At 39.4% G+C, this 17352-nt stretch overlaps 1 protein-coding gene across 5 annotated transcripts in view; it reads left to right on the top strand.

Moving 5' to 3' along the window:
• The window catches only part of ppp1r13ba (protein phosphatase 1, regulatory subunit 13Ba), a 52355-nt gene that overhangs the window by 31907 nt on the left and 3096 nt on the right, over window positions 1-17352 (top strand). For 3 of the 5 annotated variants that reach the window (XM_067455834.1, XM_067455832.1, XM_067455833.1), the window contains exons 5-12: window positions 9027-9128; window positions 10803-10977; window positions 12365-12561; window positions 13144-13284; window positions 14646-14838; window positions 15537-15668; window positions 16675-16784; window positions 16879-17311. In XM_067455834.1, the coding sequence (XP_067311935.1) occupies window positions 9027-9128; window positions 10803-10977; window positions 12365-12561; window positions 13144-13284; window positions 14646-14838; window positions 15537-15668; window positions 16675-16784; window positions 16879-17311 (1483 nt within the window). Of the gene's footprint in view, window positions 1-3829; window positions 4336-9026; window positions 9129-10802; window positions 10978-12364; window positions 12562-13143; window positions 13285-14645; window positions 14839-15536; window positions 15669-16674; window positions 16785-16878; window positions 17312-17352 lie in introns of those variants that run through there. The other 2 variants (XM_067455836.1, XM_067455835.1) reach the window with 2 other exon arrangements.

Consider the following 17352-nt stretch of genomic DNA (forward strand, 5'->3'; position numbering starts at 1 on the left):
AAAAGATTGTCCCGACAATTGTCCCCTTATTTGCATATTCTGTGGGCGGGGTTATTTAAATGAGTAACATTATGAATTCACGAAACGCTGTAAAAATGCTTTGTAGTTCAAACGAGCCGTTCGTTGAAGCTCTTGGAAAGTAGATTATGTTAAATAAAAAAGGACTTTGTAACCATGTGGATCATTTTTATGCTCAAACAGCAACATTACACACTAACTAAAGTTGAAAAAGTGAAAAAAGCATAATAGGACCCCTTTAAAACAAACTTGGGTGTGATTGCTCTTTTAGTGCGATTTGTTTGAATAAGTGTGAATGCTGCCATCTGAACCCTGGTGTGCTCCAAACAATCAGACCGAGACCATGCACTAAACGAACCAGGACTAAGGGTGTTCAAACTTGGAGTTAGGTTCACTTGATTCTTTTGGTCCGGACCAAAAAATAAAATTATACACTGTAAAAAAAATACCCGTAAAAAAACGGAAATATTCCGGCAGCTGGGGCGCCAGAAAAAATCTGTAAAATATTAATCAAACTTATGTAAAAATACAGAAATTTCCTCTTAAAAAACGGAAATTTGATGTAATACCAAAATACAAGGAATTCCCGTAAATTTAATAGTCAAAATATAAATTACAGCAAATATCTGTAAAACAACAGGCATTTCACTGTATAATGAAAAAACAGGAAAATTCTGTAAAAAAAATACAGACTATTACCGTAAAATTACGTGGTTTTTTTACAGTGTACATTTAGTTTTAAGCCCGGAAAACACCAAGCCGACTAACTAGTGATGACGAAAGCGGATTGCGGGACCCGACGGCCAAGTAGCACGTACGTTCTGCGTCTGAGTAAGAAAAATAGGTGATGCGATGACTAACAGACAGCAGATAAATGGCTAACCACCTGTCACTTAAAGTAGCCGTGCCCTTAATTATGCAGAACTTTAAGGCTTTATATAATGTAAAAAATAAGTTATTAAAAAAATTCACCCCCCTCACAGTTGTCATGAAGTGCAAAATTAGCCGTAGATCAAAACCACAATTTGTATTAGGCTGTAAACATGCTTTTTTTCTGCTGTAAATTTGGGCATTTTAACATGGGGCTCAATGAGAATCTGCTCCCTTTTGGAGCCTGCCCCTAGTGGTCAGTCGAGTAATTGCAGTTTAAGTCACTTCTGTATTGGCTACAAGAGAAACTGCGGGAGGTTGCTGCTTTCTCGAACCACGCAGTTAATTTGGAAGCGGACTGAGACCCTTCTTTTCAGCTGTCTGGGCCCGCTTGTTTGGTGTACACCAGGGTTTGGATGGCCACACACGCAAGTGTTCACACACTTATTCAAATGAACCGAACAGAGTCCATCAAGAAAGCCAAAAGAGAACTGAACTAAAACACACCCTAATTGTCACTTGTTGCTTATCATGTAGCTAAATGCTTCTCAACTGGCTTCCCTTTAGGACTCAGATTTTACATCATTTGGACAGTGTGACCCAAAACAGAACTGAAATCATATACATTTGAACAAAACGTCCTCACACATGTAAATTGATTTAATTGTAATTATGCACAATTATATGATTTGTTGCATTTTATATTTGCATTTAAAATGACAGCTTTCGATTACCCCCATCAGAACAGACCTGCAACCCAATTTTTGTCATACCCGCTAGTTGATAACCACTTACATAGTGGATAGTTTTATCTAGAACAAATCACAGTGCATCATCTGTAGAAACCGTCCCACTGCTGAATCTTGCGGTTAGATGCTTTGTTCAGAACAACTATGGATCTCATGGATTGCACACTGTTTGGTTGTTCTCCGAATGTCGGTTCAAAATCATTAGAGCACAGATTTGGGCCTGTGGCACTGGCTGTGTTTTTCAGCATATGGACATATGAAGGTCAGTCACGAGTGACCGTGGTCAGTAGCCTATAGGAGCTATTAAAATACTGAGGGAGCTAAATAGCTAGCTCAGCGTTATTATAGCACTTATCGACTGTGCCCGTTCTGTCCAAGATACCTCATCCAACTGGCACAAAAACTCTTGTCTTGTTAAATTGCTCATCGCTGTTGGAATACTAATATGGGTTTGCCACGTTGCCCACGAGCATCACATCTTGCAGAAAGAAATGCATTTTAAAATTGTGCTTTTCAACCCTTTGTTGCTTTCTTGTTGAGATATGACAGCATTTTAATGCACCTTTATGATATTTAATATATTTAATGTGTTGTGTACCTTGGTATTATTGGAAATAAAGAGTAGTACACCTTTTTGGATAAGTAGCCTAAAATGTAGCATTGTGTCACGAGTCAAGACAAAACCATTGAATACAAGTAATTGAAGTAAATGACGTGTTTCCTCTCGTTAAATATCCATTGTATCAGCTTCTCGTGCACTTTAATGCATGGCGTATTTTAAAGCACATGCATGCTGTAAAGTTGTGTTGCAAAGATGAAAACATTAATGGCAGATTCTCTGGAGACAGTCACGCATCTGGGAGTAAGTGAGTGCGGGGCAGCTGTGGCGCAGCACGGGCAGTCTGACAGCGGCGCTCCCGGGAGAGGAGGGGTCTTTCTCTGTGTGTGTGTGTGTGTGTGTGTGTGTGTGTGTGTGCGCGCGCGTTCGATCGCGAAAGAATCTTTTTTTGAACCGCTTGACTCGGATCATTTGAACCGAATCGAATTGCTGTGGTAAAGTAGGCTCCGTGTAAATGAAATTATTGTTGGTAAAAAATGGAAGAAGACATCCTGAAATTATAAATAGTTTTTTTTTTTTCAAGTTGCAGCCATTAGTACAGAATTGAATCAGATAATTTAAGCAAAGCGATTCACTGAAGAATAATACTTTTTCTCCATTCAATTGTTGAATTCAGTGAATTGTTAAATCAGACAATTGCACATAAACTCGTTATAATGCTATGTTATACTCGTTATAATACTATGTTATAATGCTGCTCTTTGCGTTCTCTCGGCAGCTACTCTGAGCTGTTGCACAATGCAAGCTAGATCGATATTAGACATGGTAAAACATGGTAGCCTACTTGCGGAAAATCAAGAAAACAAGATTTAAATAAACTATGACTGTTGAGTTTTTTAACAATGATTCGTTTTCTATCTAATGTATCCACACCTGTCTGATAATATATTAAAGAGTCTTTGGTGTTTACATGGTTTCTACAAAATAAAACCGGAAATTGAGGGTAACTGGGGTATGATGCCATTGATAGGTGATGCATGGACATTGACACATAGGCCTATTTCTCTGGATTTAAAACATTCTTGGAAAAATCTGGGATAATGTAAGAAGTCAACAAAATATATTACATTGTTTTAATATTTTAATTTTAAAAAAAAATCTTACATAGGCTACAGTGACTTTTTTTCAATGTACTTTCTTGATGTTATTGTGTTTACATACATTATTGCAAAAGCATTATAGGCTTTAAAAAAACAATGATATAAAAATATACCATATAATAATAACAAATAATAATATTAAAACAAGGCGCTAAGTTAATAAAATAAAATAAATACATAGGCTGTGATACAAAATAGACATGCATCAAGACAATAAGAAGGGGGAAAAAAACGAATATATGTTATGGTCTTTGATTAGCCTATGTTAATCAATGCAGTTGGTTTCTCAGGGTGTGCAGCTGTTTAGAATCGTTTAAATTAGTCGTTTAGACCGGGATTGTGATTTGTTCATCCGATTCTTTGAAAAGATCCGACTCCAACGAACAATTCATTCAGTGAATCAGACATCACTACTGCAGTCTGCTCCGGGCAGGAGAAGCACGCACCCACATTAAAGAGCAAGAGAAGTGCTTGCACGTCAAAATTGAGCCTGAGGGGGGGAAAAAACTTACGCAGTCTCCATCATTACAGATTCACGTTAACATTTTACAAAGGTCACGCATTCCTTTCCAACATATTAGTGTTTAATGTACTGTAATTGCTCTTCAGAGTCACGAGACTTAACTATGTAGTAAGCAAAAACACGAAAAGTCAGTCGCGCGGAGTGGGGATGACAGCCTGACTCATCGCTAATGTGCTGGATGACTTCACTCCTGCTTTTTGGAGAAAGGATTGCGGCTGTGTTAGTGTGACTCTGGGGTCTCATAACGAGCACAGCACCGCAGATATAACGTTACTACAGCTGCACTGCATCCATCTACACAGCGCCGATGCTTTTCTCATAAGAGACTCGGAAACGCGCGCCTGACTGTTAGAAATGGAGTGGAACCACGTCGAGACTGTGCAGGAATTCACTGCTGAAGGACAATGCAGCAAAATTAAGGTCCGATCATGCAGAATAACCTGGGACTCTCACCAGGTATTTTCCGCCCCTCTTTTAAGTATATTCTTGTGCATTGGTCTGTGTAGCATTGATTTGGGAAGCACAGAACCGGTTTACTCAGATTTTCGCACTGTTCGTTTGGTGGAAGGAGGATTGACCAGTTGTGATAAGTGTCAAAGTTGTTGGATAAGGTTACTTTGTTGTAGTTATATGAGCTGATAGATCACAGCTGTATGCATAGGGAAGGGATGCTCTCACCTTCTCACCTGACATGTCATATTTGAGTATAGTTGGCATGCCATTTCAGACTGTGAGCCTCAATTACTTTAAACTGCATCTTATTACACATGCAGTTTTTGTGATCTTATATTAAAGGAGTGACCAAATTGAATGTTGTTTTAACGATTTATGAGCTTCACAAAGATTATAAAATTGGCAAAGAATAAATAAATAAATACTTAAATAGCCTACTCTTGCCCATATACATATAAAAAAAACACTAAAATATTGATGTCGGGGGAAAAGTTAAGGTGCCACTTTTCACGTTAATAGAAATGTGATAAGAATAACTAATATGGCAAATTATATATATTTTTATAGGATGTTTCCTAATTCCTATTACCTTAGATCAGATGAAATATTTGAATATTAAATGTCATCGTTATGCAATTGCATGCTTGTAATATCAAAGCTCATTATTGCTATTATTTGACCAGTCATCACTTTTCCCCACAGCTACAATTCTGGGGAAATGCTTTATTGAATCATTTATGGTTTATAATAATTGACATGGTTTTGTATATCAGCAATGCACCAAAATTGAATGTATATTAGATAAAATAAAATGTTGTATATTTAGATAAAATATGCATTCTCTGAATACATTTGCTTTGACATTAAATTCATATTCAATTCAATTCACATTTATTTGTAAAGCACTTTTCACAATGGATATCTTTACAGAAAATGCATATGTCTACATTACAATTTAGAGTGATTTGTAATCAGAGGTGACAGTCCAAGTTATGGATTTCAGAAATGTAGATGCACAAATCACACAGTTAACTAACAATGTATTAATGAACAATGTATACATTTCATATTACCTGCCACGAAGAAAATTTTCTTTGGCATGAAAAAATGTCAAATCTTTCTATATTCGACTTTTCTCTTGCATCTCTCAATCACATAAAGCTGTAGATGATGGGCACTTTATGAATTTATGGCTACTTAAGCTGTTATCCGTCAACTACCCATTTACAGGTTTGCCAAAGTCAAGCATGTTTTATTCTCTGTAATAACTGTGATTAAATAAGTGATGAATTGAAGCTTTCGGGGCGTGCTGTCATTTCCAGGAGTTGCCCTGTCAGACTTAAAAAAGAGCATTTGTGAGAATTGTTCTTGTGACAGGAGGAACTAAAAGTACTCTAATTATGGCTCATTTGTCATGCGGGATATGAATAGCAGTGGCTGCGGGCAGGCGATGACCTAATGGACTATGTCATGTGAAAAAGGGTGAAAAAGAGAGAATTGTGCCTCCTGTAGATAATATTATTGTAGATATTATTGTCTATAAATGTAATTTGATATGCTTTAGTCACAAAATCACTCATTTTGCCGTGAGATATTTAAAAACATTCCTCATGCTTTAGTTCATGGAGGGTGGGTTATAATGTAATGGCGGAGTGTGTTTAATACTTTGGGAGTGAGTGATCTCATCCTAAAAAGAGGGCTTGTTCCCTCAGAAGCACCAGGTGCTCACCAACACCAGAACGGCCCCAGGGGTGACCTCATTTTCTGTGGCTAGTACCACATTTCAGGCAAATCCTTTCACAGAGTGAACATCCAAGGACATTACTAAGAACGAACGACACCCCCTGAAAGAATGTTCCATCTTAGATTTTTCCATGAAAGAAAGTTTCCCTGAATGTTTATAGGGCAGAGTAAGCCTTTGCGTTTTGATGACGGATTATCTGCAATGTTGTCTGTGCATGTTGTCTGACGCTTTGCTAAGTGTTTCCTTCCCAGTATTGCTTTCCAAGTGTTTCCTTGTACAATTAATCAAGGGATTAATCACATGGCATTTGGAGCTCAAGGTGATTGGCCTCAACTCGGCAGCAAAACTGAGTGCCGATCAGCAAAAAATGACTGATTTCATATCACCTATTTCTAGTCAGTCAACGGCCACTGAGAGTAATATTAACATATAGCTTTTTCCAGTTCTAATAGACACCAGAGTATTTCTGCTTTGTCTGACAGCCCAGAGACCTTGAAAGAGGATATCTAGTATCTTAACTGACCAGCCCTAGTTTAAACACTGATTTGCCACATTGACTTGTCTTATGAAGTCTCAGTGATGCCTCAATGAGATCATTTAGATAAGCGTACCGTCCACAGATAAATGAGGTTTTCGCAGAACGGCTCTGACTCACTGGGGTCTGTCTGTCAGATGTTTTAGTCATTATAAGTATAACATGTGCAGTGAGCCAGTTATGAGAATAAAGAGAAGCCAATGACTCAATTAATTTGAATGTGTGCTCTACTGATATGTCAGAGAGAATGACTATCTCGGATTTCTTTATACAATTTAGGAATATTAGAATACACAGGCTCTTGTGAATTGTTTGTGGCTGTATTCTGCGTGTGCATGTGTGTTCCTGTAACGTTAAGTATAAGTGAATGAGAGTTTATATAGGTGAGATTACACAATTGCAGGACATGGCATAACTGTAAGCATCCTGTTCAGTCTCTCTAGGCATTTCCTCGTGATTCTGTGGTGATTTCTGGCAGTTTGATTGTACCTAAGTTGTTGTTTACTGCAGATATTTATTTTGCGCAATCCGCACAGCTGTCTACCTGCCGAAACAACCGACTGGACCAATTTAAATTCTAAACTGGTTTTAGGTGGACAATTGTGATCTGTTTATGGCACTAACCAGTATGAAAATGCAAAAAACATACCATATAATGGTCAATTAATGTTACCACCAGCTGAACCTGCTTAGCTCGTATATGGTTTACATGACAATGATGTATTAAAAACTGAAACGATTTTTCTTCGCATTTTACATTTACAGACAACATGTACGTTGTCAAAATCCCTGTTCCAGACCAGTAGTTGGCAATGTCACTTTGTAAAAAAAAACACGCCTATAGACTGAACATGTAATACGCATGCGTAAGATGTCACTGTTATTACAACAACAGCAAAAATCAAGTTTACACAGACACGATACCAGTATCCTTTTCGAAAACGTACACTTTGAAATTTTTCAAAAGTTTGCATTTTCATGTCCCCAAAATGCTGTCGTTGTGTAAATAAATTACCAAAAAGCACAAAAAGTTTTTAGTTGAAAACGTTGTGTAAAAGGCCCCTTTTCTTGTAATCCTTTGAATTTGTTTTAGAGATTGGCTGTCTACTTGAAAATGAACACAAAATTGTTTTGGATTTTAACTAGTTTTAGCATATTTAACATATAACAATATATAATATATAACAATTAAAGGGATAGTTCACCAAAAAATTAAAATTTGATGTTTATCTGTTTACCCCCAGGGCATCCGAGATGTAGGTGTGTTTGTTTCTTCAGTAGAACATAAATGAAGATTTTTAACTCCAACCGTTGCTCGTATAATGCATGTCAATGGGGTGTTTTTCTAAGAGAGTCACTATGAGGGTAAAAAACACACAGACATACGAATCCGTATTAAACCCTTTGGCTTTTCTGGGAGAAACCGAACAGAATTTGTGTTTTTTTTTAACCTCATATCAGACAAATCTCATCTAGTATTCCCAGTGCCATTACTTCCGTGAAGTAAGGTCAAAAATCCAGCACTATCATAGATATATATTTACATAGATTCCTCATTTGACCGATCTGCGGCATCCGCGCAGGCACTAATGAGGAATCTGTATGTTGTGTGTGTGTGTGTGTGTGCGTATATATATATATATATATATATATATATATATATATATATATATATATATATATATATATATATATATATATATATATATGATCGCGCCAGGTTTTTGACCTTATGCTACGGAAGTAATGGCATTGGGAATACTAGATGAGATTTGTCTGATATGAGGTCAAAAATAACACAAATACTGATCGGTTTCTCGCAGAAATCGATTGTTTCGTGTCTTAAGACATTAATGTGTCGCCACGAGCCACAGGGTTAAATATGGATTCGTATGTCTGTGTGCTTTTTACTCTCATAGTGGCTCTCATAGAAAAACACCCCATTAACATGCATTATACGAGCAACGGTTGGAGTTAAAAATCTTAATTTGTGTTCTACTGAAGAAACAAACACACCTACATCTTGGATGCCCTGGTGGTAAGCAGCAAGCATTTTTTGGGTGAACTTTCCCTTTAAGTAGCCACATATTTGGTTCTCTAATGTTTTTGAGTACATTTAAAGTAAATATTATTGTACATTTTTATTTCATTTTAGCAATTTGCCTCATTTGTCATCATTAGTTTGTATTACAAATGTTGTGAGATGAATATCAGCACTGGGTAATATACAGGCTATTGATTACTATTGATTCTAAAAGCTCTAGATGGCTGATCATTTTTATTTTATTGGAAAGATTTCATAAAAAACAAAATGCAGTCATTTTTTGTTTAGCCTGTTTGTGTGCAAAGCTGATTTTACATTACTTTGTGTGTCTGTGTGTGTGTGTTTGTGTGTGTATGTGTGTGTGTATGTAGGTGGGGAATCCACGTGTGGAGTTAACGCTGTCAGAGCTGCAGGAGATGGCAATGCGACAGCAGCAGCAGATCGAAACGCAGCAGCAGATGCTGATAGCTAAGGTAGGTGCCACAATATGAAGCCTCTTATCTCTTAATTTATTCATATGTCTTCCGATATTTTTCCTCTTTTTATGTCTGGACTGTTCATTTGCCATAAAGATTTGCCAAAGACTACTTTTATTAAGGATAAGATATGCATTTTTTATTTCCATTTTCAGATCTGTTAATAGTGCTCTGTTGGTCTGCTGACTTCTGCTTATTAATATGAAGACCCCTGTGGTTCGCCATTAGCAGGTGTACACACAAGCATAAGGGGCATATGTGAACACATGGCCATGTCATCTGGGGAGTGCATGAACTGTCACGTTTGATTAATTGTACTAGCCTGGTTCCATGCGGCCATGTCAGGAATTTTCTAAAAGCCTTTTAAATAATTCGCATTTTAACTGTGCAGTCGAGCCTGACATCATTCTCTTGATTTGGCTCTTATGATATTTTGTTAGGAGAATTGTTTGTCTCTGTGATGGAGATATTGTCTTGAGGTCAGTGTGTGATGGTTGAATCACGCTCAGTTCAGCGACAGAGGGAACTGTGCGTGTTGCCTGGACGCAAAGTTCTTTTCCTTAAACAACAACAGGAAAGAGACTCTGTTCACATAGGAAATGAGATCAGCATGGACTGCAGCTGTCAGGAAGAGGGTGGACGTTAAGACCACTGGAGATTGAGTGTGTGCGTGCACGTGTGCTCGTGAAGGTGTAGTCGGTCCACGGGAAACAAAGTACCAGAATGCTTGGGAAATCGCAGACAAGCGACACAGGGCCTAGCTATGATCTCTGACGTATATGAAGTGTTTCATGAAAAAAAATATTAAGGAGTCATCAAGTTAACTCACCTGTTGGAAGGTAAACAAATGCATTTCTGTTTAGAACTTTTCAGGTAGAGGTGGTTGTTGAATTGCTAATTTATTTATTGGTTTTATATTGCTTATACGAATTGTTTAGTGAATAAATAATGCCGATTTGAGGGAATTTTCATCATGTCAGAAAGTATTGATATTTTTCACTGATATTGCAGAAAGATAAAAACAAAATAAATGAAAAGAATGCAAAAAGTGCATGCATGTTTCGAACAAACATGTTGTATGTAACTAAACGTAGTAGCCCTGCGGTTAAAAAAACAAGCTTTGTTTGTTTGTCCGTTCATTTAACACTGGATTGTGTCGAGTCAACACTCTGGGACTGTTAGACCTGGCTTTGTATTTGCTCATTCTGAAGCAGACCTGAAAGTGCTTGTCAGCATGAATGCCTGTGCTTCCCTCCACTTTCTATTTCAGTCTCATTCATCATACATTCATTTTTTGGGTGTGTTAGGTTGTAATATCTCCCATAACTGAATCTATCATATAGTCTACAATTACAGTTTTGTAGTTAGGTACATGTAATAGCACTAAATCTTTGTCTGCTGAATTGGCATTGGAATTAAGTTGATGTTCTTTTATTTCCTGTCTCTTATCTTTTCTCTTTCTGTTTTACCATCTTACCTGGTCCTTCCTTGTTGTTTCCATCCTATTCTCTCGCAGCTCTCCACTGTGCGTAGTGAGGTGTGAGAAAGGGCTTTTGTTGATCGGTTACGTGTTTGTTTTCATCTGTGGAGCATGCTCCCCCCCCCCCCCCCATTTTGAAATTGACCGTTACCCTCTCCTGTCATTCCGTTTCCTCTCCTCCCCGCATTTAGGAGCAACGATTGCGGTATCTGAAGCAACAGGACCCACGTCAGGGCCAGTCCGTGTCTGAGAGCGAGAAGCTCCAGAGGTTGAGGGAAAGAGTGGACAGTCAAGAAGCCAAACTCAAGAAGGTCCGTGCCATGAGGGGCCAAGTGGATTACAGCAAACTCATCAACGGCAACCTGTGTATGTACACTAGACGATATGTTAACAGACTGGAAAACGCTTCATATTTTATTTGTATATGTTATCTGAAACATTAAAATGGCATATGATTACCAACTATTATTGTATTAATACTAGTTGCTTATTAGCATGCATATGACTAGGATAGTGTGTGTGTGTGTGTGTAGATCTATATATATAGACTGGGTAAACCTAGCCTGATCTGCCGGGGATTTAAGTCGCTATATAAGTCGTTATTTAGTTTTTTTGCACACAAAAACTATTCTCATCATTTCATAAAATGATTGTAGAACCACTGTAGTGAGATAGGCGGTGTAACAACATCTTTAGTGCCTTTTATGGGTCTTGAAAGAGGAAATAACATTGGTGTCAATGAAGGCCTTTTTGAGCCATTAGATTAAAAAAAATATCTTCACTTGTGTTCCGAAGATGAACGAAGGTCTTATGGGTGTCGAAAGACATTAGGGTAACTAATTAATGATAGAATGTTCTTTTTTGAATGAACCGTCCCTTTAATCCTACTCAATACCTTAACTTAACATCTACCATGCTAACTATTAATAAGCCATAATTAGGAGTTTATTGAGGCAACGGTCATAGATAATAGTTAATTGTGAGAATTGGTAAATGTAAGGTGTGACCAAAAAAATAAATGCGTCAAAAATATTAACATCTCCTCCCCGTCACAAGAACATCTCTTCTCTGATATACCTGTGTCCTGTATATATCGGCGTGAGAGCTGAGCAAAAATTGTCAAAACCTTGACCCGGGTTACTTCAAGATTATTCTATGGGTTTTCATAATGGGGATTTTCAATTTATGAGTAAAATAATGCATGCCTAACTCCTGCTTCAATCTATTTTGCCTTTGAGCAAGGCACTTAACCCCAGATTTCTCCAGGGTGATAGTCCCTGTAATGTGTTCATTTTGCAATTCCAAGGCAGCTGTGCACAAAAAAAAGTCTCTCTAAAGAAATCAAACCGCTAGGTGGAATTTCATCCCTTGCTCCAGTTGCTTTTGCCGTCCACTCCCTCTGTGTTCCTGGCAGTGGATCACTCAGTAGGAGCATCTCTGAACTCTAAAACAGGGAGGTCTATTTGGGGTGTGGAAGAGCATGGGGAAGATTTCACCCCCTCACAACATTCATGAGATAAAAAACAGTGTCACAATCTCTTAGAATTTGTCTTATGACATGTGGATTTGAGGAGTGGACAACTGGGAAAGGAGCAATTTGCACTGGACTTCACTCCCACACACTTGCGTGAACACACCCACACTTGAAAAATCCACAGACACAAACATATATATGAAGCGTATCAACAATCGTGCATCCATTTGCATACCACAATAATGTATTTATAATCGGAATGCTTTGTGTGTCTTTCAGCTGCAGAAATTGAGCATGTTAGCAGCCTGTTCCAAGAAAAGCAGGCAGAGCTGCAGTCAGCCATGGTCAAGGTGGACCAGCTCACGCAGCAGTTAGACGATCTGCGACGGGGGCGTCTCAATGGACTGCAGCCTCTGGGTGGACCAGTGACCAGCAATGCTGCACTGGAACTACGCAAACTCTACCAGGAACTGCAGGTACTACATGATGTAGGCATTGTACTGAACAAAGACTACATTATTGAACTTTTTTGTTAACTTTGATTAAATTCAAAAAGAAAGCGAGAAAGACTGAAATCATGTGTTGGTGGTGATGCTGTTTGCTGTTTTTCTGCAAGTCAACTCATGACCTTGAATAGCCATCGGCAACAAACTAGCCACAAAGTCAAACTCTGTTTATCTTTAAAAAATTAGACTCACTTGGGGAAAGTCATAGGAAATAGACGTTCTTTTAATCCATTAACGCAGTTTGATCATCAAAAACTATTTTATTCCCCAGTTAATTTTTTTAAAAGTCTTTTGATTTTAATGTGCTTTCCTGTTTTTCCACACTTGTTTATTCTTTCCTCAGTCTTCTCTGAAGTTGTTTGGGGTGCAGTTGGCACCCTAGAGTGATATCGCATAAAATATTCAGATTATTAATCGTGTTTTCAAATTCCAAAGATATTAGTTGCATAAACGTAGCATTTGATGAGATGGGGAAGATATTCAGATGCAGTAACATAATCATCAGTTTTGTATGCGTGTGTATGACGCATGTATGATTGTATTAACATTTAGATCCGGAACAAGCTAAATCAGGAACAGAACAGCAAGCTTCAGCAACACAAGGATATGCTTAACAAGCGTAACATGGAGGTGACCATGATGGACAAGCGTATTGGGGACCTCCGAGAACGTCTTTACAAGAAAAAAGCAGAGGCAAGTGAAGAACCAGCCTGCATTGCCACATGCAGATTAGTACACCCGATACCGGATTTGTAAAATTACATGGAGCTGCATTGTAAATCATTGTTCAATGGTATTTAAAGATATCCTGGAATTAGTTAAATCAAGCATTTCAAGCTCAACGAATTTTGAAGCAGAGTGTTTGACCCCACATTTGCATACAAATAGCATTAAAGGGTGTCTGTTGATATACACCGATCAGGGATAACATTATGCCAGGTAAAGTAAACAATACTGATTATCTCTTAATAACAGCACTTGTTAGTTGGTGGGATATATTAGATAGCAAGTGAACATTTTGACCTCTAAGTTGATGTGTAAGAAGCAGGAAAAATGGGCAAGAGTAAGGATTAGAACTATTTTGACAAGGACCAAATTGTGATGGCTAGATGACTGCCTAAGAGCATCTCCAAAACTGCATCTCTTGTGGGGTGTTCCTGTTCTGCAGTGGTCAATATCTATCAAAAGTGGTGCAAGGAAGGAACAGCGGTGTACCAGCGACAGGGTCATTGGCGGCCAAGGCTCATTGGTGCACGTGGGTAGCAAAGGCTGGCTTGTGTGGTCTGATCAAACAGACGAGCTACTGTAGCTCAAATTGCTCAAGAAGTATACTGAAGAATACTGGTTCAGATAATAATGTGTCAGAATACACAGTGTATAGCAGTTTGCTGCATATGGGGCTGCATTGTCGCAGACCAGTCAGGGTGCCCACTTCCCATGCTGGCCCCAGCCGACTGGCGAAAGTGCCAATAGTGGGCACGTGAGCATCAGAACTGGACCACGGAGCAATGGAAAAAGTTGGCCTCATATGACGAATCACGTTTTCTTTTACATAAATTGGATGGCCGGGTGCATGTGCGCCACTTACCTGGGAAACACATGGCACCAGGAGGCACTATGGGTAGAAGGCAAGCCGGCGGAGACAGTGTGATGCTTTGGGCAATGTTCTGCTGGGGAACCTTGAGTCATGCCTTCCATGTGAATGTTATGAGTTTGAGGTGTTGACTTGTCCTCCAAATTCCCTAGATCTCAATCCAATCAAGCATCTGTGGGATGTGCTGAACAAACAAGTCCGATACGTGAAGGCTCCTCCTCCCAACTTACAAGACTTAAAGGATCTGCTCCTAACTTCTTGGTGCCAGATACCATAGCACACCTTGTAGTCCATGCCTCGATGGGTCAGGGATGTTTTGACAGCAAAAGGAGGACTAACACAATGTTAGGTCATAATGTTATGCCTGATCAGTGTATATGCTGCATATTTGTAGGTTTACTAGCCGTTTCTTGCAAAGTTGTCTGTATGGGGTTTGTTTAACCATTTTTCTTCTCTACAGCTTGGCCGAATGAGTGGTCCTCCCTCCCCACAACCCACCCCAGGCAGTTCTGGGCGGGTGGCAGCAGTCTGTCCCTACATCCAGATACCGGTGCCCGGGCGACAAGAAGGAGGCTACACTTTATCTCCTGATCCCCTGAAGCCACAGTCTCTCTCCACTCCTGCTACAGTCAACCATGCTCGTTCAAAGTCAGGTCAGTCTTCGCTCTTATTGTTTGACAGATTTTTACTTTTCCACTTGCTGCTTTCCAGGACTGAAAAGAAAAACTTCTACAGGAAATCTGGAGAATTGTCCTGGGATTAATGCATCATCAAGAAAACTGTTGGTGCTCTTACACAGACAACGTCCAAATAAAAGCTCCCTGTGGTAAAACGATGAGCATCAAATGGTTATAGAAGGTTCATAACCCCAATCAGCAAGATAGTACTACATAAATGGGTATAGATATATCATTTCACTATGCTTGCCTCTTGAAGGCTGTGTATATCAATCACTCAACAGCAGAAATCTGCTCACGACTCTCCTTGAATCTTCTTTCTCACCACAACTGTAAAATCATTCATTCAGATCAGTTCACATTTCTTTTTTATGCTTCACTAATTTTCCTGATATGTCACAATAGCAAGTCTTTATCATTATTGGCATCACAATACAGTTGAATGAAGAATTGCAGTATCTCTTTCGATATAAAAGGGGAGCTCATAAGCACCAAGTTTTGAAACGTATCTTTATTCAGATATTCTCATCAATGTCATACTAAAACATCTTTGTTTGTTTTTTTCCAGCCTTTACCGCTAACATGCTTTTTCATTTTCTCATGTCTGTCACCTTTTATCTCCTCCCCTATTTGCTTGTCATGCTTCTGTGTCACATTTGGGGGCGGCGGGACAGAGGAAGAGAGGGTGAGGATGCCTGCAGGCCCATGGAAGGTCTCAGACTTAGACATCATAGTGGACCCTCTTGTGCCATCCTCAGAGCAAAGAGATGGGCCAGAGGCCCCCACAGACTCCGACTGTACTTCTAGTGAGTTTTTCGGGCATGACATCAAGAGGAAATGTTTGATCAGAGTGCATAAAACAGGGTTGCACTTCTAATTACAAGACAGACATTGGCCTTTATAAGACATTTAAAAGTACTGTTTAAAACCATGTTTGATTTTAAGTTGTAGATAAATAATACATAAAGACACTGTGAATTGATTTGATGATCAATTATTCACACACACTGTGACATAATAAATATACAAAAAAAGCAGCATACACTTAGTTTGTCAGTAGCAATGAGGTATGTCCTATGTATAATTTGTTACCTCATGGGTACTGACAAACCATAAAAAGGCCATTTAAGCCCCACCCATTATTCATCTTAAAAAGCACACTTAAAAGTACACTTACTGTTCCATATCCCAGTAGTCACTGAAGTTAGATCCACAGGACACCTAAAACTCTGAACTAAACTGGTGGAAAAAGTAGCCATTATGTAACAACTTTATTTTAAGTAGTCATGAAGATGCCAGGCTGACCTTAAGAATACATAACAAGGGACTGCATTTAACTTTTAGCATAATTAATTGCTAGAATAATTTGATCTAGAGAAAAGAAAACCCCATATTTGATAGAGTTTAGTCCTTTGCTGCACTGCATTTCTCCTTTGTGGGACTTGGCAGTCAACTTGCCAGTGAGTTTGATTGCGTGTCTGTCAGACGGATGGGATAAACATGCGTCATCGCCCGTGGCTTTGACAGCAGAGCAGTGGACTTGGACACATAGGCTTAGTAATCCATTTAACCCAAAGAGAGCTGGATCGAGGCAGAGGACAGGACAGAAATATACCCCACTCAAGCCCCTGATTAGAAGTGTCCTGATGTCACAAGGGTCAGAGATGTGAGTGTAGTCCCATTTGAGACTCATCTCCTGCTTTAATGACCTGATGAGCAGGTCAGTCTGTGTCATAACGAGGCTGACTAGAGAAAGAGCATACACCGTCTTTGTCTGTTTCAGTCTAACTCATACTGCTGTGCTCCCTACAGCTAATGATGCAATCTGGCCCTCATTCAGCAATAATAGGGTTCCTCTAAAACCTCCAGACTGGAAGGACACAAGTCAAGATCATACCAGCAAGATGGGTACCTCAGACAAGGTGAGATTACAGAGTCCTCCTTAGAGTTTAAGCACAAGTTCTACTGAAAGACATCTTTGAGTCTTGCTTAACTTGTGTTTTTGTCTCTTTCTAGGAAGCCCCTAAGCTGTTAGGGACAGTAACAGCATTGTCTAAGCAGCCTCCACCAATTTATGGAACCTATCCCAGTGCAGGCCATCACTCCACAGTCTGTGCCACCAGCTCTTTGCCCCGCTCTGCTCCTGGCACCTTAGGCTGGCAGAGAACACTCCCTGCCTCTGGTTCCTCTTCACAGCAGATCCAACAGCGGATAACAGTGCCTCCCAGCCCTACGCCTCAGTCTGGATCAGCCCTCTTCCCTCAGAGTGAGAGGACAGAGCCTCCTCTTGCTGTGGCGGTGCGTCCCTTTATTCCAGACAGAGGGTCCCGGCCCCAGTCTCCAAGGAAGGGCCCTGCCACTATGAACTCCAGTTCAATCTACAATATGTACCTGCAGCAGCCTACAGCCAAAAATTACTCCAGCAGCAGCAGAGCTGCTGTCAAAGCAGGTAAGAAAAAGTTGCATTGGTTTCACAAACAGATATGGAAA

Source organism: Pseudorasbora parva, chromosome 10 (genome assembly GCF_024679245.1).
Source record: "Pseudorasbora parva isolate DD20220531a chromosome 10, ASM2467924v1, whole genome shotgun sequence".
Lineage (NCBI taxonomy): Eukaryota > Metazoa > Chordata > Actinopteri > Cypriniformes > Gobionidae > Pseudorasbora > Pseudorasbora parva.